Source organism: Rattus norvegicus, chromosome 3 (genome assembly GCF_036323735.1).
Source record: "Rattus norvegicus strain BN/NHsdMcwi chromosome 3, GRCr8, whole genome shotgun sequence".
In the NCBI taxonomy this organism is placed as follows: domain Eukaryota; kingdom Metazoa; phylum Chordata; class Mammalia; order Rodentia; family Muridae; genus Rattus; species Rattus norvegicus.
The window spans coordinates 188,218,850-188,241,467 of NC_086021.1; the positions used below are offsets into that span (position 1 = coordinate 188,218,850).

At 49.7% G+C, this 22,618-nt stretch overlaps 1 protein-coding gene across 10 annotated transcripts in view; it reads left to right on the forward strand.

Moving 5' to 3' along the window:
- Nucleotides 1-14,704, forward strand: part of Slc17a9 (solute carrier family 17 member 9) — a 22,448-nt gene extending 7,744 nt beyond the window's left edge. Inside the window, exons 3-14 of one of the 10 annotated variants that reach the window (XM_039105555.2) lie at nt 4,507-4,704; nt 5,073-5,212; nt 6,466-6,565; nt 8,404-8,534; nt 9,185-9,281; nt 9,500-9,596; nt 10,181-10,268; nt 11,212-11,246; nt 12,139-12,267; nt 12,889-12,944; nt 13,059-13,088; nt 13,643-14,704. In XM_039105555.2, coding sequence (XP_038961483.1) covers nt 4,507-4,704; nt 5,073-5,212; nt 6,466-6,565; nt 8,404-8,534; nt 9,185-9,281; nt 9,500-9,596; nt 10,181-10,268; nt 11,212-11,246; nt 12,139-12,267; nt 12,889-12,944; nt 13,059-13,088; nt 13,643-13,796 — 1,255 coding nt within the window. In that variant the 3' untranslated portion in view covers nt 13,797-14,704. Of the gene's footprint in view, nt 1-4,503; nt 4,705-5,072; nt 5,213-6,465; nt 6,566-8,403; nt 8,535-9,184; nt 9,282-9,499; nt 9,597-10,053; nt 10,123-10,180; nt 10,269-11,211; nt 11,247-12,138; nt 12,268-12,888; nt 12,945-13,058; nt 13,094-13,642 lie in introns of those variants that run through there. The other 9 variants (XM_063284238.1, NM_001108613.1, XM_039105558.2 and 6 more) reach the window with 9 other exon arrangements.
- The last annotated feature ends 7,914 nt before the right edge of the window (nt 14,705-22,618 follow it).

Genomic DNA, 22,618 nt, shown 5'->3' on the forward strand with positions numbered 1-22,618 from the left:
GCATCCGAGTACCTGTAACTTACTGAGCCCTGGCTTCTCTTCTCACTACCTCCCCTACTCCAAGCCTCTCCAACCCCTGAGCTTTGATGCCCTCCTCCCGACCCAGCTTCTCTTTCCTTTAAAATCTCATGGTCCATTCTCTTCTGCTGACCATGTTCAGTCTGGACTCTTCCAGATGCCTGTAGCTGCACTCTCACACAACTATGATGAAGCGGGTCTCCTCAACTATACCTAGGAGCTGTCCTGGCCTCATTTTCATTCAAATAGCACCTGGCTAAGCCCCCTCCTACTCCTTCAGTTGGGGCACTGGTTGCCTAGTTTTCCTCTGACTTCCATGGCTACCAGAAAGCTAGAGACAACTGTTATCTGGATGGTGTGGGTCTAGCTGGCTTCCTGTTTCTAACTGGTCTTCTCTAGGCAGTTAACAGGGATGGACAGTCATAGGTTCTCCTCGGGAAGAGCGGCATGCCAAGTGGCTCCCTCTTGAACGCCATGGCTTTTGGCTGCTTTAGTCCCATAAAGGAATAAAATCTACCTTGTTAAAGATACCTTTGGATTATGTGGCTTTTAGTGGGTGAGTTAGTGTTGCTCTTGTGTGTCTGCTGGAATCCTTGTGCCTCCCAGTCAGGTGAAACAAGGGAGCTATACTGTCCTCACCTAGGGGTAGGCTCTGTAGGTGGGGCAGCTTGTCAGGGCAATCAGGGTACCCTTAAGGGCAGCTTAAATGCCTGACCAGTCAGTCACCCTGTGTTCTCAGTAATCCAATGGCAATGTTGGCTCAGGACAATGCCCTGACAAGAAATGAAAGCAGAATGGGGGAGGGGTTCGCTGTGTGCTGGGCTCTTGCCGGGAAGAGTTCTGTCAAACCAAGGAGATAGGAGGGGAGGACTCCAGCTAATGGAGAGGAAACCCCATTCGAACCAACTTGCTGGCAGTTTCCCTGATTAATAAGCTTCAGACCCACTTTATCCATGTAGAGTCTTGTCAGACATAATCCCTTCCTGCCTGCTAGCCTACCCCTGACTGTCATCTCCAGCCAGTATCTCAGGATCCCAGCCTGAGAGTAGCTGAGCTCTAAGTCTTCCCCTCTACCAGCAGGGAACTGGTTGATTTCATACTGGGTAAACTCACAGTTTGCTGCCCTCCCCAGTGCCTGAGGTCCCCAGATAAGTGTCAGAGGGCTCGGCCCTTCTTGGACCCACTCAGGAGATTCCCTCCTGACTATGGGGTTCAGAGGTTACTTGCCACACAGTGGAACCAGGATGCCCATTACCAGAGCAGCCCTTAGAGCTTTCCTACCTCCCCTGTCCTAACAGGAAGGTGCTTGGCACCATAGTCTGGGGACTGCTGCTGGCCCTCAGGAACTCACACATCTTTTTTGGGGGAGGGGAGGGTAATGCCCTCTGGAGCCTACCTCACCTGTCTCACTGTCACCCTCCTCTGTCCTGACTAGTGTCCTTCGAGGCTCATGCCACTTTACTCCCCTGCTAAACACAGGTACCCTGACTGCCCTGAAGTCCCACCTGCGGAGCCTACCCCTAGGTGAGGACAGCACAGCTGCCTTGTTCCACCTGACTGGGAGGCACAAGGATCCCAGCAGGCACACAAAAACAACATTAACTCACCCACTAAAAGCCACATAATCCAAAGGTATCTTTAACAAGGTAGACTTTATTCCTTTATGGACTAAAGCAGCAGAGATCCACCCAGCATGCCGTTCTTCCTGAGGTGCACCTATGATTTATTGCTCAGCCCAGTTAGCTGCCTGGAGAAGACCAGTTAGAAACAGGAAGCCAATTTGAGCTCCTGGCTTGTGACTCAACGTCTCCTCTGTGCCATTTTGTTTTGACCTAGCTGCTCTTTCTGCCTCCTGGCCCTCACTTTTGACTCTGCTCCTATTTGCCTGTAACTCTGTCTAGCCCAATGGGGTCTGGACCCAGCTGCAGCCTTGGGTCCCCCAAGCCTTATACTCTAGCTGGCTCTCTGCTATTTTGTCTCTTCCCTGCTCAGTCTGTGCCTAGTAGACGGGGAGCCAATATCACCTGTCCACTTCCAAAGGATTTCTGTCTAGTCATACTACTCTTCTGCCTGCCCCCTCCCAGAGAGGACATCCTCTATCAAACCTGCCCTCCTTCTCCTGTCTCAGACCTGTTTCTCCTGGCTTAGACCTGTATTAAACACCCACCTCTCCAGAAGCCCCCATCTGTATTACTGGGCTCAAATCCAATTTTATATCACAAATCTAAACTGTAGGTTTCTTGTAGACTCATCGTGACGGTAGTTGTGCAGAATCCCTGCAGACACACCCAACCATACTCTCCACTGCTGCTCTACCTGGATGGTCTGCTCACTGCTCACCCCCATACATGAGTCAAAGCGGACACTCTGGTGGCTGATGACCGACTGGCCAGTACTGTGTATGGTGGCCATGTTGATATTTGTTGTACAGGGTGTCTACGAGAAGAGTCTCATGAGCCAAGAGCCATTCTCCACTATCCTACTGTGCCAAAAATCAGGCCAGGTTTGCCTCCCACACACTACATCAGGCACTCAAACAATGAGCTTTTACAAAAGAGAATCTGCTTGCCAAGTGACCAGACAAGAGAACAAGTCTCAAATCTACTCCCACCAGAGACATGGCTCAATGACTGTCTGAGTACTGGCCTAACAAGAATGAGATCTTAGGTCTGATTCCCAGCACTGGAAGGGAAGAAAGAAAGAGAGAGAGAGAGAGAGAGAGAGAGAGAGAGAGAGAGAGAGAGAAAGGGGAAACATCTTTCTCCCTAGTAGAGGGCTAGGGTCTTTGCCGGCTCAGGTGAAGGAAGTAATGTGGGCCTTAGGTCTAAGCATATGTGATCAAACTCACCAATAGTATCCAGACCTTCGGGGCTGGGGATTTAGCTCAGTGGTAGAGCGCTTACCTAGGAAGCGCAAGGCCCTGGGTTCGGTCCCCAGCTCCGAAAAAAAGAACCAAAAAAAAAAAAAAAAAAAAGAATAGTATCCAGACCTTCACGTCCAAAATCACCGTCTCTTCTAAAATTGTTATTTGAGCCAGGACAGATGAGGCTGGTCTGTTTGGAGGACATACCAGGTTTCCTGCTTCACTGTCAGATCCCTGTTGTCAGTTGAACTCTCTAGGTGAATGTTAAGCCAAAACCTGAATGTTTAAGAAGCTCTCGTAATGTATGTCTATAATCCCAGCACTCAAGAGGTAGAGGCAGGAGGATTTCTGTGAGTTTGAGTCCAGCCTGGTTGACACCATGAGCTCCAGGACAACCAGGACAAAATAGAGAGACCCTGTCTCAAACAACAAGGAGAGGAGGAGTAAAAAAGAAGAAGAAGGAGAAGAGGTGGAAGAGGAGGAGGAGGAGGAAGAGGAGGGGAGGAGGAGGGGAGGAGGAGGAGGAGGAGGGGAGGAGGAGGGGAGGAGGAGGGGAGGAGGAAGAGGAGGAGGAGGAGGAGAGGAGAAGGAGGAGGAGAGGGAGAGGAGGAGGAGAGGAGGAGGAAGAAGAAAACTAGAGTAGCTCACATCTATAGTCCTAGCAATCAGAAGTCTTAGGCAGGGGTTTGCTTTGACTCTGAGGTCACTTAGGCTCCATTATTTTGGTCTGAACAGTAAGATGGGGGAGTGGGTGGCAACAGAAAGGGAGAGAGAAAGAGCGAGAATACATTACTTCCATCCAGCTAAGCCCACTCTACCATGTAACCTTGAGTATACTAGGAAGTTATTATCCTCAAAGCTCGTCTCAGGAAGCATGAACCTGGCCCTGGGCCACATACCTCCCTCTTCCTTTCTTAGTTGGAAGCCATGCCGGGTCTGCTCCTTCCCCTCTGAGACTCTGCCTCTCCACTGTCAGCCATACACCAAATCCCACTCAAGTTGCAGTCCTGTGTGGGGATCTAGCTGCCCAGCAACCTTGCCCAGCCCGAATTCCTTCATAGAAAATTCTCCCAAAGAAGTTCTATATCCTCTCCTGACTGACCCCCACCATGGGAAGTCTCAAGAGCTTTCCTGAGGACCTTTGAGTACTCACTGTACCTGCTTGGGAGACTTCTGCTCCCCTGAGTTGGGTTTCCCTGCCTAGCACATTGCCCTGCAGGTTGTGAACTATCTGCTGCCTCTAGATCCCTTCCTGTATCTCCAGAGTCCACAAGAAACAGGAGAATATATGCAATGCTTGTGTTTGGTCCTCTATTTGAGATCCTGGTGTAATCCTGGCATCCAGAGGCTTGGGCCCAGGCTCTGAGCCCTCTGAATGGGCTGCCATATATTTAACCTGCCCCATGTTCTGAGGGCTCTTGTGCCCTTCTCAGCCCCTGTGTTTAGTATTGGCCTTGTGTTCTAGAAGTCATCAGATTCAGTGCTTTCAAAGGTTTATTAAGCTGCCAAAATCCCCACCCTTACTGTATTAGTGACTACATTCTCCTGCCCTTAGGAAGGTATCTAAGTGATTAAAGCTCTCTGTGGGCCTCCCCAGGTCCTGACCCTCTCTCTGTGTCTCACAGGCCTGAATGCCAGCTATGGACGGGGATGTTGCTCCTGGGCACCTGCTTGCTGTACTGCACGCGTGTCACCATGCCTGTCTGTACCGTTGCCATGAGCCAGGACTTCGGCTGGAACAAGAAGGAGGCTGGTATCGTGCTCAGCAGCTTCTTCTGGGGCTACTGCCTGACTCAGGTGGTGGGCGGCCACCTTGGGGATCGGTAACCAACCCCCTATCCCCATTTCTCAGGCTTGAGGGGGAACATTACCATCACTTGACACAGTATGGTCTGTCCCGCCCTTGCACACAGTAGAGGAGGGGCAGATAGGGGAGGGGTTCAACAAATATTTGGAGAGAGGCTTAGCCTTTGGGGAGAGGAGGTTGGGCAGCTCTGAGATGGCACATAAAGAAAACATGAAGCAGACAGGCCAGACTCAGTCCTGTATAACATAGTGAGCTCTGGGCCTGTCTACAGGGCAGGTCACTGCAGTGTTTACCACAGCTCTCTGTGCAGTGGCTCATGATGATGCTGCTCAGCCCTCTGAAACAGCCACCCCCACATTCTGTCTCTCCCTGTGTCTCCTCCAGCATTGGAGGTGAGAAGGTCATCTTGCTGTCAGCCTCTGCCTGGGGCTTCATCACTGTCACCACACCACTGCTTGCCCACCTCGGCAGCGGCCACCTGGCCTTCGTGACATTCTCTCGAATACTCACCGGTCTGCTCCAAGGTAAGAGCCATCTTCATCTTTCTGCCTCCGATGTTGCCTTTTGACCTTCTCACTAGGAAGGGTGGTCAGAGCAACGTGCAAACGTGCACGCCTGCACATCTGCTGCTACCCTTTGCTCAAAAAAAATTTGTTATATACATCTAAGACATTTATTTGAATGACAACTCACTCAGGGTGGGGATTTGGGGGGAGAGGGGTGCCTTGCCATATCTGTGTTATTTGTAGGCAAAGAGGAGATGATGAAGTCCCCCAAGCCCATGGCTCTACTTCATAGGGTGGTGGGGTTTTGGCCTCTAGAGAAGCCCAGGTCCCATGCTCTCGAGGAACAAGAGCTGCCTTCTGAAGAGCCCCACTCATTGACATGGTGATAGAAAGTTCCACAAGGGAGTCAGGCTGATGATTCCTGCCTCCCCACTGAGAGTGGTAACAACAAGGGGGGTGTAGGTTCCTATTGTCATACTCTGAAGGGATCTCTCAAGAGTCTCTTTAGACTGAGGTTTAAAACCCTCTAGAATGGAAAGAATACTCAAGCCTGTTTGTTTGTTTTGAGACAGAGTCTCACTATGTGTAGCCCTGACTGGCCTGGAACTCACTCTGTAGACCAAGCTGGCTTCAAACTCAGAAATCTGCCTGCCTCTGCCTCCCAAGTGCTAGGATTAAAGATGTGTGCCCAGATGTTTCTAAGCTTTCAAGCTGCCCAGGAACCAAAGGAACTCCTCCCGGGAGGGAAGTGTGTAAAAAGAATAGGTAGAGGAACTTTCCCAGAAAGGCACACATGTTTCATGTATGTACATGGCAAACATAGAGAAGTGTATGGCTCATATATGTGAGTGTCTCGGGGTTCCAGAGCATACCTGAGAAGCTACTGTGTAGTCTCTGTGTGTCCACATAAATGTGCTAGTAGGAGGGTTGTCAAGTGCCTCCAGAGAGCTGATGTGGGGTATGTGTGTTTATGTGTGCATGCACAACAGTCTGGATGCAGGATACTTTGTCTGAGGGTAGAGCCGTTTTGCTTTGAAGCAGAGTGCTCAGGGGATGTTTTACATCTCCATGTATAACTCTCATCCTAAATTAGTTTGGTTCCTTACCCAAATATTGCCAAAAGCCCATCCCTGCTGATTCCTTACAGCCCAGTGAGGTAACAGAAAGGAGACATAGATGTCCTCTGAATTTATAGCCCAAACCCAAGTGGTGTCTTATCCCTCACTGGCTGTCACTGGGTACTCTGTGACAGCAACCTCTGTTTGTTGTAGGTGTCTACTTTCCAGCCCTGACCAGTCTGCTGTCCCAGAGAGTGCAGGAGAGCGAGAGATCCTTTACTTACAGCACTGTGGGTGCTGGCTCCCAGGTCGGGTAAGGCTCCACCTCCTTGGCATTCAGGAAGCTTTTACCTGAGCTCCCAAGGTCCATCCTTCAAGTCCAGCAGTGATGGTCCAAGTAGAGGCGTAGGCTAGTGCTACGTTCCAAAGGCTGGTCCCTGTTCCTCAAGTCTGCTGCGTTTGTGAAAATGTTTTCTCTACTGTTGTTGCTGTGACAAAACAAGGACAAGAAACAGACTAAGGAGAAAGGATTTGTCAGGCAGTGGTGGCGCACACCTTTGGTCCCAGCATTCGGTGGTAGGCAGAGGCAGGATGATCTCTGTTAGTTCGAGGCCAGCTTGGTTCCAGGTGAGTGAGTTCCAGGACAGCCAGGGCTACACAGAGAAACCCTGTCTCAGAAAAAGAGGAGGAAGAGAAGGAGGAAAAGCAGAAGAGGAGGAGGATGAAGAAAAGGAAGAGGAGAAGGAAGAAGGAGAAAGAGAAGGAGAAGGAAAAGGAGGAATAGAAAAAGGAGGGGGAGGAGGAGGGGGAGGAGGGGAAAGGGGGACAAGGAGAAGAAGAAGAAACTCACAAAGGCCCCTGCCTCTTTCTGCTGAGTGTTGGGATTAAAGGTTTGTGCCACCACACCAGCTCACTTCTCTTTTTTATTCAGCCCAGGAACCCAGCCCATGGTTTGGTGCTGCTAACACTCAGGATAGTTCTTTCTCTTTCTCCTCAATTTAACCTTTCTGGAAAAATCTTTATAGATACTCCCAGAGGTGTGTTTCCATGGTGATTCTAAGTCTTCCTGAGCTGTCAGTAAAAGCTAACAATCATCGTGTGTTTGCCTTTCTGGGTGCTATAAGATAGGGTTTCTTCGAGTGGACTGGGTGGGTGAGCTTTATCTTTTCTCTTTCATCTGTCCTAGGGGAGCCAGAGACTGCCCCACCCTCTGCAAAACATCTCTATGCATAGAGGAAGTGCACTCACTGGTGGGCTCCTGGAAGGTTAAAGGGACTTCCTGATACATTCAGGACTAGGACTCTCTGGGGAAGAGAGAGGGAGTCTTAAAGAACGCCCACAGAAGAGGCTAACTCTTCTGGTTAGGGTGTCCTGACCTAACACTGAAAACACTGTTCGCACCGTGAAGTGTGGATGTCAAAGAAGCAATGGGGCTCAAATTCTGCACAAGAGCTCGGTATATATCTTCAGTCCCACTTCTGGTGTCTGCACAGCAGATAGGGTTCTATACATGGCCAGGAAGAGTGGGAGAGAAAGTACCCCAGCCAAGGATAGGTCCAGCCCTGGGTGCCATGCCTGGGGTGCTCAGGAAGAAGGAAGACAGCTCAGTCTCACACCGGAGCCCAGTGTTCTCTTTCTTGCTTGGATGGGTGCACAGAATGGTGTGTGGGTGAGGCACAGGTGCCTTGCATTGCATCTAGGACCACAGTACCCTGGAGCCAAGGCGAAGGTTATGGGGCCTGCTGTAGGCATCTCTGCGTTTGCACATGGAATTAATAGTATCCTCTATATTATATAGAGGGGAAAAAAAAACGAAAGAAAGAATGCTTTTATTTCAGGGTTTTCTAAGCTACCCTGTGATCATTTCCTCCTCCCTGCCCGCCACACGCCGCCACGCCAGCATCCACATGCAAATTGCAGGCCAGTCTGAAGTTCTAGAAGGGAGAAATGAAAAACTCAGCAGCTGTTCTCATGCTGAATCTCCTCAGCTCTTCCCAGATTCCCTTTCCCCCAACTGTTCCCGTACCCCAGTCTCCCTGAAGAGCAAAAATCCTCAAGATGGAGAGCATCTGAGCAGCTTCTCTCTGTGGGAGCTTGACTCATTTTACTATAGCAACCAAGGTCACTACAGCACTTCTCTGTGTCTCCCAGGACTCTGGTGACTGGGGGCATAGGGTCTGTGCTCCTGGACCGGTGTGGCTGGCAGAGTGTCTTCTACTTCTCAGGCGGCCTCACCTTGCTCTGGGTGTACTACGTGTACAAGTACCTGCTGGATGAGAAAGGTAACTGCAGCCCTGTGGCCAGTCCCTCCGCCTCCTGCTTCAAACATCGGTCGCATAAACTTTTTCTGGGGAGAGTGAATAAACATCCACTCACCCAACAGGGCGCCAACAGCAGATCAAAGAAACGTTTCCACTCAGGTATAGCTTGGTCTCAACCCCGTGGGGATGGTGACGACTTCTTACAGCACCTCCCAAGCCGGGTGTAGCTGGCCCGCTGTTACAAATGAGAGGGGCTGGAACCTCAGGTGAGGTAGACTCCATATTGAAGGTATTATTCTGAGTAGTCCACACTGCCTGGTTAACTAGCTCTGAGAACCCAAGAGCTGAGTCTCCCGCCTGCCCTAGCAATGACATTCTGTTCCACTGGGGCTGAAGCTGACACAGGGAGTCTAGCAGGTAAAGGCAGGTGATGGGGCGAGGCTGAGTCTTCAGGTAGCAAAAAGGGACTTCTAAGGGACTCCAGGCACAGGCATAGGTTAGACACAGAATTTGACTCTCACGAGTATTGCCACCCAAAAGGCACTCCCAAGGGTTTAGTAAGATGCACCCCGACCCCTCTGCCCTAGCAGCTCCTAAATGTCTGCTGTGTTAGGGACAGCATCGTATACCTGGTCCTGAAGCTATCCCTTTGAAACTGTTTGTTCCCTTAGACCTTGTCCTGGCCCTGGGTGTCCTGGCACAAGGCCTACCTGTGACCAGGCCCTCCAAAGTGCCCTGGAGACAACTCTTCCGGAAGGCCTCTGTCTGGTGAGCTAGATTCAGCCAGGCAGAGCGTGGGTGAGGATGGGAGCATGGGGTGTGGCAGCCATGGGCTTGGCAGGACCCAGTCCTGATACTCCAGCAAATGCCCCAAGTTTCAGAGCATAGGGTCTTGGTGCCCTGGGGGGAAGGAGCGGGTCCCACATAGAATCTTTGTCAGAGGGACTGGCAGCTGGTTAGAGCCCTGATCCTGGTGTCCCACACAGGGCGGTAATCTGCTCACAGCTGTCCTCAGCTTGCTCTTTCTTCATTCTACTCTCCTGGCTACCCACCTTCTTCAAGGAGACCTTCCCCCACTCCAAGGTGGGTGTCATGTTGCCTGGGCCCTTACAGGGTAAAAGGGCTAAGCTTGGGCTATAAAGACTCCTGTGTGGATGGTTGCATCCTTGGCTTGGCCACTCCATCATTCTATGGGCTTCCGGCCTGGATATGCCAGTCCATTTGGGAACAGACAATGATACACTGTGAGAGCTATAGCTACCTTAGCCCAAAGGCTTTGACCTGCTGCCTGAGAGAACCCCCTCTCTTTAGGGCTGGCCAGCTGATCTGCTGATGCCACATGCAAGGGATACCTGTGAATACTGGAGTCCTTGGGCTGTGCATGCCCCAGGCAGACTGGCTTGGCTCCAACCCTGTCACGATAAGGGGAGCATGTGGTGGATACAGCTTCAAGAGTTAGCCATTAGTGGGCTCAGTTCTTGCCCAGAAGGCTGATAATGAGTTGGTTAGGGCCTGTTCTTCGAGGACCCTCTGCTCTTAGGCCCAGCCAGTGGGTGGACAGAGCTCAACCAACCTGGTGATGAACCTGGATTGATCCTCCTGCCTGGGTGTCATCTAGAGGCTAGGTGCCACCCTGGCCACCTTTGAGGCTGCACCTTTTCCTGCAGGGCTGGGTCTTCAATGTGGTACCCTGGTTGCTGGCAATTCCTGCCAGTTTGTTCAGCGGGTTCATCTCTGACCGCCTCATCAGTCAGGGTAAGCACTGGGGTAAATTGTCCTGGGTAAGCCATAGTCTCGAGAAACTCACTCCCCTCTCGCAGTACAGTTATGGCACTGGAGAAAGGCCACCTTCCTGTGACACACAGACCATCCTTTAGAGTCAGCCCTAGGAATGGATGCAGCCTGGGGCCGAGGAGCTCAGTGTGTTCTTCCTTGTTCTCCCCTTTAATGGGTAGAGTTGGGGAAAGCAAGAAGATCCCAGTGAACAGAATCCCGGACCCCTCTGGGGAACAAAAAGTGTCCGTGTCACATGTCACAGGTACCCAGATTTGCTCTCGAATCTTCCAGTGCTCCAGGGGCCACACTGCTGCCCCGTGAAGCAATGTCCTTACAGACTCCTCAGGTGTAGAAGACACACGCACGTGTGTGCTCCTTCTCAGGATACAGGTTTTCCTCAACAGAAAGAGGCACACATTCATTGCACAAGATCAGAAAACTTGAAGAAACGAAAAGAAAACTAGATTGGGCTTACCTGATAGCTGGCACTTTTGCAATGGCCCATGGGGCCGCCCTTCCATATTTCTACCCAGACTGTACCACAGGAAACCCTCTGACACACATACTGTACACAAGAGGGTGCAATTTATTTATTTATTTTTAAAGATTTATTTATTTATTTTATGTATGTATAAGTACACTGTAGCTGTCTTCAGACACAGGCATCAGATCCCATTACAGATGGTTGTGAGCCACCATGTGGTTGCTGAGAATTGAACTCAGGACCTCTGGGAGAGCAGCCAGTGCTCTTAACCATCTCTCCAGCCCGAGGGTGCAATTTATGATAGGGAACCTCCTGTCTTGAGCCCTGGAGCGCTGCCCTGGATACCCCATTTACTCTTCTGTGACTGGGTGGGCGAGACTCTATTGAGGACCTGAATGAGCTGTTGGAAACTCATCCTGGGTCTGTCTCCCTGCTCAGGTTACAGAGTCATCACGGTGCGTAAGTTCATGCAGGTAGGAAAACCGTTTGAATCCCCTGTCTCATTTTCTTTTCCTATTGCTGTGATAAGGTATTGTGAGAAAAGCAACTTATAGAAGAAAGAGTTCATTTAGCGCTTCCAGTTCTAGAGGCTTGGGGTCCAAGACTCCAATAATGGAGAACATTGCAACAGGCAGCAGGCAGGCAGGCATGACCCTGGAGTAATAGCAGAGACCTTACATCTTGAGACACACAGCCACAAAGCAGAGAAAGAAACAATGGGAATGGTGTGGTCTTTTGAAACCTCAAAGCCCACTCCTAGTGACACACCTCCTCCAACAAGGCCACACCTCCTAATCCTTCCCAAACAGCTTCACCAACTGGAGACCAACTCTTCAAATATATGAGCCTGTGGGGACCATTCTTATTCAAACCACCTCGTCCCTCTGTGGACTCCCTACTTTGTTTTGCCTCCTGGGACCTAAGGGTTGTGTACTCCAATCCCCTGATTTCTAGAACCAGGCTGATACCAAAATATACACTGGGAAAGCTACAGCCAGGTCTCACGGCCCTAGAACCAGTACCTGCTCCTAGGCGTTGGCAGAGTCAGCTCAGATTCGAAAGTCTGTAGGATATCAAAGCATCAGACTTCAATCCATTGAAATAGGACCCAGAAAGCGGCTGTTGTAGGTGGCCATTGGAAGATGCTCTGGGGTCCATATTGGCTGACCCGAGAACGTCCTCAGAGTTCTGAAGACGCTCTCTGCTCTTCTCTGTGCCAGGGCAGGTAGAGTTGGGAAGCTCTGGGCTGGGAGGGGTTCTGAGGTAGAATCAATCTGATCTTGTTCAGAACACTAGGGGTTCTTTATATGGGTCCAAGCCTAGATGGGACATACGGGCCAGCATGGCTCCTTGGCCTCTCATCAGCCCTGTCCTGCAGGTCATGGGCCTTGGTCTGTCAAGCATTTTTGCCCTGTGTCTGGGTCACACCACAAGCTTCCTCAAGTCTATGATCTTTGCGTCAGCGTCCATTGGCTTCCAGACCTTCAACCACAGGTATGGGTCCACAATCTCATCCCACAGGGGTGCCAGATTTTAGTACATTCTGGTTCAGGGGCCTATGAAGGTGGGGTTATGGAAAGCTCCCAATAGTCTGTCACAGTGAGCAGATCTGGGTACCAAGCAAGGGTCAGTCAGGAAAACAAGGACACCCCCCCCCCCATACTGGGAGGAGGGCTGGGAGGAAGACTGAACACAAACACCAGGCTTGATGTCCCTCTGTAGTCTGTTCCCTTCTTTCTGCACCTTTTCTCTCATTTTGAGCAATGGCAACCTCAAGCGTCTCTGGGGTGCATTAGGAACCCTCTTCAAAGCTGTTCCAAATTAACAAACGGGAAACTGCTCACATTCGAGCCCTACCGCATGCCTCCCTGGCCTTGTGTACATTCTCAGGAGCAGCTTCTAGGATTGTATCAGCAAGAGGGTAGGAGAGTGGAGGGAGTCATGTAGCGGAGGGTGCCACCAGGCCTAGCGGCACCTGGCAGGTAGGGGCAGGGGCTGGCCTGGGTGTCTTCTAGTGATTTACAACCATCTCTTATGCTCCAGTAACAACTTCAGGCTAAGTAGAGGTGGCCAGGCCTAAGGACACTCACCTGCCTTCCTTCCTGTTTCTCACAGTGGTATTTCAGTCAACATTCAGGACCTGGCCCCATCCTGTGCTGGTTTCCTGTTTGGTAAGCCACTTGCTTATCCCTGCTTTGCTTTGACAGTGGGTTATGGGGGAGGGGAGGCTGTAGGAGCAGCAGTGGGTCTCCTCATGGTATCTCCCCCCACTTTCCTGTTCACAGGTGTAGCCAACACTGCAGGGGCCTTGGCAGGTAAGGGCTGGCTCCAGGTTAGCGATTCTCTTGTCCTTTGGTTTGGGTCAACTGGTAAATGAATTTAGAGTGGATCGAAATGGGGGTCATCCCATGTCACTCACCCCGTAGGGGTCTCAAAGTCAAGGAAGGGCACGAGCCCCGAGATGGCCCAGGGCAATCTCAGATATGCCAGCTGAGGTGCCACTTGACTTGGTTGATGGTGGGGGACTCACAAGCCATTCTCCCCTGACTGACTTCATGTGACAGTTAGTCCTGTAGGTTAGGGTACCATCTGGTCCCTCCACTGAGTACCTGACTCATCCTCTACCTCCTGCTTTGCTCCCCTTGGGTGGGATGTGGAGTGAAGACACCACTGATACGTGATTTGGAGTGACCTCTGAGGACTCTGTCTTCTGAGAACCCCCTGAGTCTGAGTCTCCTGTGGTCCATAGCTCAGAGTTCAAATTTTATCCCTGAGTCTTCAAGGCTCTGCCCTGCTCTGCTGCTGAACTCACTGATGTGTGGGGGCTGGCTTCCCAGGACCATCAGTCAGTCTCCGCCTTTCTTGTCAGGTGTGGTAGGCGTGTGTCTAGGTGGCTATCTGATCGAGACCACTGGCTCCTGGACCTGTGTGTTCCACCTGGTGGCCATCGTCAGCAACCTGGGACTGGGCACCTTTCTGGTGTTTGGGAAGGCACAGAGGGTGGACCTGGTACCCACTCATGAGGACCTCTAGCTTCCTGACGATCAGTCCCCAGGACATGACGTCAGCAGCCTAAAGACAACAACTCTGTCGGTGAAACTCTGGGAACTCCACCTCGGATGTATGAGCAGACAACAAGACCACAGTCTCCTGGGGAATCCAAATGAGTTGGAGAGATAGCCTGAGTGCACACAGGAGTAAGGTCATGACTCCACAAATGCTTGCTAGTCCTGGCTTCTCTCAGGTTCAGTGGGACTGCTGCTGTTAAGGAAGATACATTGCCGATGGGAGGTCTCCACAGCCTCAGTCCATGAGGGTTGTTTCCCCGACAAGATTTCTCTGTGTTAAGGATGCGTTGTGTGCTGGTAGATGTTCATGGGGCAGTTCCAACCCCCACCTGCTCCAGGCATCTTCCTATCTCCATCTCTCCAGTAACGATACCCTAAGAAGTCTGTAGACACTAGACCATGTCTCCATAAGACAGGCCCACAGTTCAAAACCACAGAGAAGCCATGGTTTCTGCTTCTCTCCCAAAGTCAGGCTGCCACTCCAGCTGGGCCAGTGTGCGGTAGGCTAGAGGTCCTTGCCTGCCTTTGCAGACCCTGGTTCCCATCCTGTGGATCTCTCAGCACTACTGATGTGTCCTGGGCTGGCAGGTGCCTGGAAGTCCTCAGGCTTTGCCTGGACACTCCAGACAGCACAGACCCCAGAACAAGGAGGAACACCCCCACCACACACACACACACACACACACACACACACACACCCATCTGGCCTTGTTTTTCTACCTCCCCTCTTATTCTTTGTAGAGCTGGTCATTTCATGAGCTGATCATGAATTCTCCAAGATGCATATTAGATTATCTTTATAGATATGGTGAGTCTCGCCAGGGCCTTATTTAAGTGAAAACCATTAAACTATTTAAATATAAGACTTGTTTTATTCAATACCTTTTGTTGCATGAACTTTTCCTGGGGAGACAAACAAAATTCTATTCAGCCCTATTTAGATCATCACCAGACACACCAGAAAATGGTTCCACATAGCCAGGCACAGTGGCACACACCATTAATCCTAGCACTCGGGAGGCAAGTGAGTTCGAGGCCAGCCTGGTTTACACAGTTTCAAGACAGCCAGGGTTATATAGAGAGATCCCCTTCTCAAAACAGCCAACCAACTAAACAAATATCCAAGCAAAGAAACAAAAATGGTTCTACCCAAGTTTAACTTGATGAACCAATGAGTTTGGTTTTGGATTTTTTAAAAAAGATTTATTTAAAGATTTATTTACACTGTAGTTGTCTTCAGACACACCAGAAGAGGACATCGCATCTCATTACAGATGGTTGTGTGGTTGCTGGGATTTGAACTCAGGACCTCTGGAAGAGCAGTCAGTGCTCTTAACCACTGAGCCATCTCTCCAGTCCATAGTTTTGGTTTTTTTGAGACAGGCTTTCAATGTTCTGGAAACTCATTTTGTAGACTAGGATGGCCTTGACCTCACAGAGATCCTCCTGCCTCTGCCTCTCACATGCTGGAGGTTAAAGGCGTGAGCCACCACTGTCCAGTTTACCAATGAGTTTAACTGGAATTATTTACAGAACATGGGCAACTTACAGGTGGATATACCACAAAGGGAAAGTCTTCCTCACTGAGCAGTCATTGGGGAGAGGCTTTGTGTGACTAAACTGCCTCATGACTTCTGCTCTGTGAGAGAGTGCTAGTTCTCAGTCTTGTGAGGGGCTTATGTCAGACATCAGCTGCTCTCACTTCAGAAGGGCCATGCCATGCCCAGAGGGGAGCTTTCCCTTGTATCAATGCACTGAGACAGAGCAGAAAGCTCAGTGAGTGAAATGCTTGTTGAACAGCATGAGGGCCTGGGTTTGGGTTCCCAGAACCCACATACCAAAGCCAGGCATAGTGATACCATGATGTGCATCATAACCATAAATGGTGAACTTCAGGTGTTGTGAGAGACCTCGACTTAAAGAAACAGAGTACTGTAGAGCAAAGCATCTGTGTTTACCTCCAGCCTCCTCATGCACCAGCATTGGCTAGCTCATACTCACTCATGCACCCGCATGGGTTAGCCCATGCTCACGCATCAGCACAGGCTAGCCCATAGGCACACACACATTTATTTACCTTTTTAAAAGGAGTGAACATGTGTTGAGAATGTTCTACCATCCATTCACGGGGAAAGCAGAGGGGTGTCAACCGGATCTGAGGAGAGCCTCAGAGCACTGATGTAGTGCTTGCTTACCTGTGTATACAACTCCTGTCAGAAGTGTGTCCAAATCTCCAGAGCAAGATGCCTTGAACCAGATGTGCCACGTAGTGATGTGTGAGCACAAACTTTCCTGTGTGGTCTTCCAACTGTGAATAAAAGTACTCTTTTAAGATTCATTTGTGTGTGTGTGTGTGTGTGTGCATATGTGTGTGAGTGTGTGTGTGTGCTGTGTGTGAGTGTGTGTGCTGTGTGTATATGTGTGTGAGTGTGTGTGTACTGTGTGAGTGTGTGTGCTGTGTGTGAGTGTGTGTGTATATGTGTGTGAGTGTGTGTGTGCTGTGTGTGAGTGTGTGTTGCTGTGTGTGTGCATATGTGTGTGAGTGTGTGTGCTGTGTGTGTGAGTGTGTGTGCTGTGTGTGAGTGTGTGTGTATATATATGTGTGAGTGTGTGTGTGTGCTGTGTGCATATGTGTGTGAGTGTGTGAGTGTGTGTGTGCTGTGTGTGAGTGTGTGTGTGCTGTGCATGAGTGTGTGTATATGTGTGTGAGTGTGTATGAGTGTGTGCGTGTGTGCTGTGTGTGAGTGTTTGCTGTGTGTGTGCATATGTGTGTGAGTGTGTGTGAGTGTGTGTGTGCTGTGTGTGAGTGTGTGTGTATATATGTGTGTGAGTGTGTGTGTGAGTGTGTGTGTGCTGTGTGTGAGTGTGTGTGTGCATGTGTGTGTATGCTGTGTGTGAGTGTGAGTGTGTGTGTGAGTGTGTGTGTGCATGTGTGTGTATGCTGTGTGTGAGTGTGTGTGCGTGTGTGCTGTGTGTGTGAGTGTGTGTGAGTCTGTGTGTGTGCATATGTTTGTGTGAGTGTATGTGTGAGTGTGTGTGCATGTGTGTGTGTATGTGTATGTGTGCATGCTACATGTGTTGGGGCACACATGGAGGCCAAAAGAGGGCACTGGATCCCTTGGAGCTGGAGTTATAGGCAGTCATAAGCTGCCCAGTGTGGAAGGACCAAACTTGGGTCTTCCAGAAGAGCAATGAATGCTCTTAACCAATGAACTATCTCTCTAACCTGGCCTTGTAGGATGGGTCCTGATTGTTCAGTCAGAGGAGCATCCTAGGAACCTCAGGCTGTGCTTCCATAAGCTTTTATAGTTGGGTTCCTGAAGCTAGAGGGCCATATTCAAGAAGGCCCGTGTGTGCCAACTAGAGTTTTGTCAGTTTAACGTGTTAGAGTCATTTGGGAAGAGGGAACCTCAGTTGAGAAAACGCCTCCATCTGATTACCTGTGGGGCCATTTCATGAGTGATTAATGTGATGGGCCAGCCCATTGTGGGTGGTACCACCCCTGGGCAGGTGGTCCTGAGTTGTCTAAGAAAGCAGGCTGAGTAAGCCATGAGAAGCAAGCCAATGACTTTGCTTCGATTCCTGCCTCCAGATTCCCACCTTGAATTTCTGCCCTAATTTTCTTCAGTTTTGAGATGTGACCAGGAAATTGTAAGCTGAAATAATCCCTCTTCCTCCCGAATTTGCTTTTGGTCATGCTGCTTTATCACAGCACAATTAAAACACTAAGACGGGGGCTGGGTCAAGAGCTCTGGCTGCTCTTCCAGAGGACCCACCTTCAATTACTTCTCAGCACCCACATGGCAGCTCACACATGTCTGTAACTCCGGTTCCAGGGGTTTCTGTCACCCTCGCACAGACATATGTGTAGTCAAAACAACAGTGAACATAGAATAAATTATATATTCTTTTTCCTCCTCTTCCTCCTTCTCTTTCTCCTGTTTACAAGCAATGTAGAATGTACTATCTTGCATTTTTAAAAAGTGCAGTAAGTGGCATTAAGTACCAGTGGAATCAACTGGCTCATTTGTTTGCTGGTAAGTTCTCGCCTTTGTGGGTTTATTAAGCAAAAGTCCATAACCTGCCTCCCACAGTTCCAAGATCTGGAAACAGCCCCTGGGATGAGGTAGTCTTTTGGCTGTCCTAAGGAGTTCTGGGTAGAAGGTCTTGGCCATTTTGGCCAGGGGGCCTTTCAGAGACATTTAGAAGGGGTAAGAGGGAGTCTTCCTGCGGAGGGCAGGTTCAGGTATTACCCCACAGTGATCACATAAGGCTGCATTTGCAGAGGGTCTTCACAAAAACGTAATTAGGTGGCAGGAGCTCTGTGTGGACCCTAGAGACACCAGAGTGAGTGGTGAGAAGTTTGTCTCCCTTCCTTCTCCCTGTCCCTTGTCTAATGCCCTTATCAACTCAGATTAGCCAGTTGGGTCTGCCTACCCAGCCCTGCACTTACACACAGCTAGTCTGGCCTTGCCTGTAGGTAGATCCACAGTCATCAGGTTTTCAGATCCTCCTGCTTCAAGTTCTAGAAACGGTTTTATAGCTTCTGGGCCAGTCCAGGGTTCCCGTTGGGCTCGGATGGGGCCTTTCTCCTGGAACCCGGAGGACATCTCTTCTTTGCTTTCACTTCCTAGAAATAGAGTCCGTATAAGTGCGTGTGGGTTTGAATGTGCATGGGTGGCTATGACTGTGTGAACTAGTCTTGGTGTTTTGTCTGTTCAGCCCACCACCTTGTATGCAGCCACTGACATTCCACCTTTGGCCGACAGAGGGCACTGCCGGACAGGGCCGCGTTAACTTCAGGATTCTGTGGGAACTGGTGCCACCTAGCGTCTCAGGACATAACGGGGAGGAGGGGCTGAGCGAGCACTGAAGTTATTGCAGGGGGAGGAGGGGCTGAGCGAGCACTGAAGTTATTGCAGGGGAGCCGTCAAGCCTAGTTCATAGTGAGGCAAAGACAAACATGAATCTAAGAGGAACCTTCTCTAGGTCTTCAATTCTTCCTCAGGGCTGGGATGGGCATGTTGGGTGCTGGGTAGGAGTCTTCTGTATGACAGGTGAGAACTTTTTTTTTTTTTTTTTTTTTTTTTGGTTCTTTTTTTTCGGAGCTGGGGACCGAACCCAGGGCCTTGAGCTTCCTAGGTAAGCGCTCTACCACTGAGCTAAATCCCCAGCCCCTGGTGAGAACTTTTTGACCAGTCCATCCGCTCTTAGTCTGGAACAGCCACAGTGGGTACGTCCTGCTGCACAGGAGAGTTGGACATGTGACTCTTGACTCTGCCTTTGATGAAAAGATGCAGAAGGCCCGAGCTGAGAACTTGAAGGTCCAGAGTCTCCCTAAGACGTTGTAATGTGGTACTCCAGCACCTGCCCTCCCGCATCCTCCTCCCCACACCCTAGGCCCTTTGCTGCCCCTGAGAACCTGTTCTCACCTCCTCTCACAGCAAGAGTTACTGTGAGATGTTGGGCTCAGTGTTGGTGGTGAGAGCTCTCTTCTTTGGGCACACGTGGGGCTTTAGTATACAGTCCTGGAGACCTTCAAACCTCCACCTCAGGGGACAGTCAGTCCTTCATGGAAAAAGAGGTTCTTTCTCCCCACACCGGGGCCCATCAAGGGATGAATCTCCTGGGAATCCAATCTAGAACAAGAGAGTCAGGTTAGGGCTAGAGTGGAATGCAGGGTTGCCCAGCCCACTTTGTGCAAGGTTTGTCTTACAGGAAGATTCTGGGACTGGCCACGCAGTTTTTGTGACAGTTATTAGATAACTCACAGGGGAGTTTGGAGGTGTGGACACATCTCCTGCAGCCTGGTCATGCCTAGTATCTCCCTGAGCCAACTGGCTTGACCTCCTCCTACCTCTGCCGGAATGTCCTTCCAGCTGAGACTGCCTGTTCAAGTTGCTGACCTGTTTACAGACTTTAGAAGCCCCGTGCGGACCTCCCTAGGGGTCCCCCACCTTTAGCTCCAGCTCAGGTACAGGGCTGCCCCCTCCTACTTACCTTAGGTGAGACTTCCCTGTCGTTTCTTTAAATCAAGGCCTTTAATGGCTGCTTAATATTCATAATTAGTATGTTAATGTCTCCTCCACATCTCTAGGCTGTCTCCCTATTTCTGGGCTTTTGTCCTTCAGCTGTTAAGATAACAACCCCTTCAGGTTCTCACTTGTCCCCTTGGGAACCCCTGGACATCAGCTTTCTGGGTGAAGCCATCAGACCTGGGATGGTGCCTGGGGCTTCGGTGGAGCCTCCTGGAGTCCTCGGTGTCCTCCCATTCGCTTGTCTGCCAGCCCCTCCCCCACCCACTGTCTCCTGCTAGGCTAGGTAGTGAAGGAGCTAGAAATACACTTTTGATAGCATTTACTTTATTATGTCTAATTGAAAAGCAGTGAAGTTGAGTCATGAATATTCAGGTTGGAGTCTCTGGCAAGAAGCCAGTTTTTGAGGGTGATTCAGGGACTCACCTCAGTATGGGGCCTGTCCAGGGGGGGAGTGGTAGCGGGGAAGCTATTAATTGAAATAGCTTCATTAATTAGTAATTAACAGCAGGGTAATGACTATGTCACACGTCGTATTTCAGTGATGCCCTTCATGTGTTATGGGGCCTTTAATTAAAGGATGTGCATTTTAATTAAAGGCAACCCTGGCCCTTTGGCCTTTGGAATACAAAGGATGCTCTTGATTCATTTGAAGCTGGGGGTTGGGGGCTGGAGGCCATGAGGGTCGTAGGCCAGTACAGGAAAGGACCTTGGCCCAAGGCTACAGAATGGAGGGAGACTGAGAATCCCCTGAATGCTGCACGGCCCGCCCACCGGTTCCCCAAGGGCCCAGAGTCCTAGAGGGGAGGCCTGGGGAAATCATGCCTTGGGGGCCCCAAAGCCTCTGGTGCCAGCTTCATGTCTCTGCATCCTGAGATGCCAGGGTCTGTCCCAGCAGTCATGGCAGCCCACAGAGGAGACGAGGAGCCTTCCAGGGAGGAATGAGTCGGGTGCAGTGGTCAGGGAAATCGAAGCTCTAACTGACTACCAATCAGAACGATCTGCAGCTCTGACTGACTAGCAACCAGGTGCTTTATGCACGGCCCACAGAACAAAAGACAGGATAGTGATTATGTGAGAAGTACAGACTATATGTCTGATTTTTTTATTTGTTACATGTCCAGGGATACAAGTTTAGTCACAATTAGAAAAAGGATAAGTAGAACAGATTTTTTTAAAAGATTTATTTTATTTATTATATATAAGTACACTGTAGCTGTCTTCAGATACAGAGGGCATCGGATCTCTTTACAGATGGTTGTGAGCCACCATGTGGTTGCTGGGAATTGAACTCATGACCTCTGGAAGAGCAGTCGGGTGCTCTTAACCGCTGAGCCATCTCTCCAGCCCAGTAGAACAGATTTTAATCTTTATTAACTTCAGTATTTCTTATTTACATTTCAATTGTTATTCCCCTTCCCGGTTTCTGGGCCAACATCCCCCTAGCCCCCCCCCCTCTATATGGGCTTCCCCTCCCCATCCTCCCCCCAACAATCACGTTCACTGGGGGTTCAGTCTTGGCAGGGCCAAGGGCTTCCCCTTCCACTGGTGCTCTTACTAGGCTATTCATTGTTACCTATGAGGTTGGAGCCCAGGGTCAGTCCATGTATAGTCTTTGGGTAGTGGCTTAGTCCCTGGAAGCTCTGGTTGCTTGGCATTGTTGTTCATATGGAGTCTCGAGCCCCTTCAAACTCTTCCAGTCCTTTCTCTGATTCCTTCAACGGGGGTCCCGTTCTCAGTTCAGTGGTTTGCTGCTGGCATTTGCCTATGTATTTGCTGTATTCTGGGTGTGTCTCTCAGGACAGATTTTATTTTATATTTTGTTTTGTTTTTTTAAAAGACAAGGTTTCTCTGGGTAGCCTTGGCTGTCCTGAACTCACTCTGTAGACCAGACTGGCCTCACACTTTTGGAGATCCACCTTTGCCTCCAGATTTTATTTTTATTATCAGCCCTATAACCCCAATTTAAAGAATCTTTAAAAAGTCTCCTTCAGAACAAATACATTTATTATTATATGACAGCCTGACTTTAGGCTGGTAGTGTTTAACAGTTTGAAAGCACTCTAGACAAATAGAAAATATCTTAACTGCTTTTTTATGAGTAGCAAACACTAATATTTAACTCCTTATATTCTATCTATGTTATTAAGTAGGAAACATTTATTTTAGTCATTTTTTTTCCTGGAGCTGAGGACTGAACCCAGGGTCTTGCGCTTGCTAGGCAAGCGCTCTACCATTGAGCTAAATCCCCAACCCCTTAGTCAATCTATCTTAATTACTGAGTTCTACTCCTTCAAGGATGTACCATGTAGGACCCCCTATTTTGAAACTATATTTTCAGAGAGCTCTAAGCACAGTTTTAAGAGAGGCCTTGAATTTGTAAGCTATTCTGACCAGTCAGAGTGTGTCAGTTGTCTCTGTTAACCTGGCACCGATTATACTGTTTGAGTTTGCTTAGGGGTGGATACCCCAAGAAGCTTCCTGGAGTAGTGGCTTCATTTAGCCATTCCCAGCTTAGATTACTTATCTGTGTTTAACAATTTCCATAGCATAAGGAAGACTTCTAAATAGTGGCCAGATAGCTGTGTTTAGGGTTTTCCTAAAAAAAAAGACTCACACATAATTTTCTCGGGAAAAGACATAAAATGAATTCTCGTGCAGAAAGTCCCCCAGGAATGCAACCCAGAGACCAAGCCCTAAGTGTTAGTGACAGAAGGACAGTGACTGCAGCATTCGGTCCAG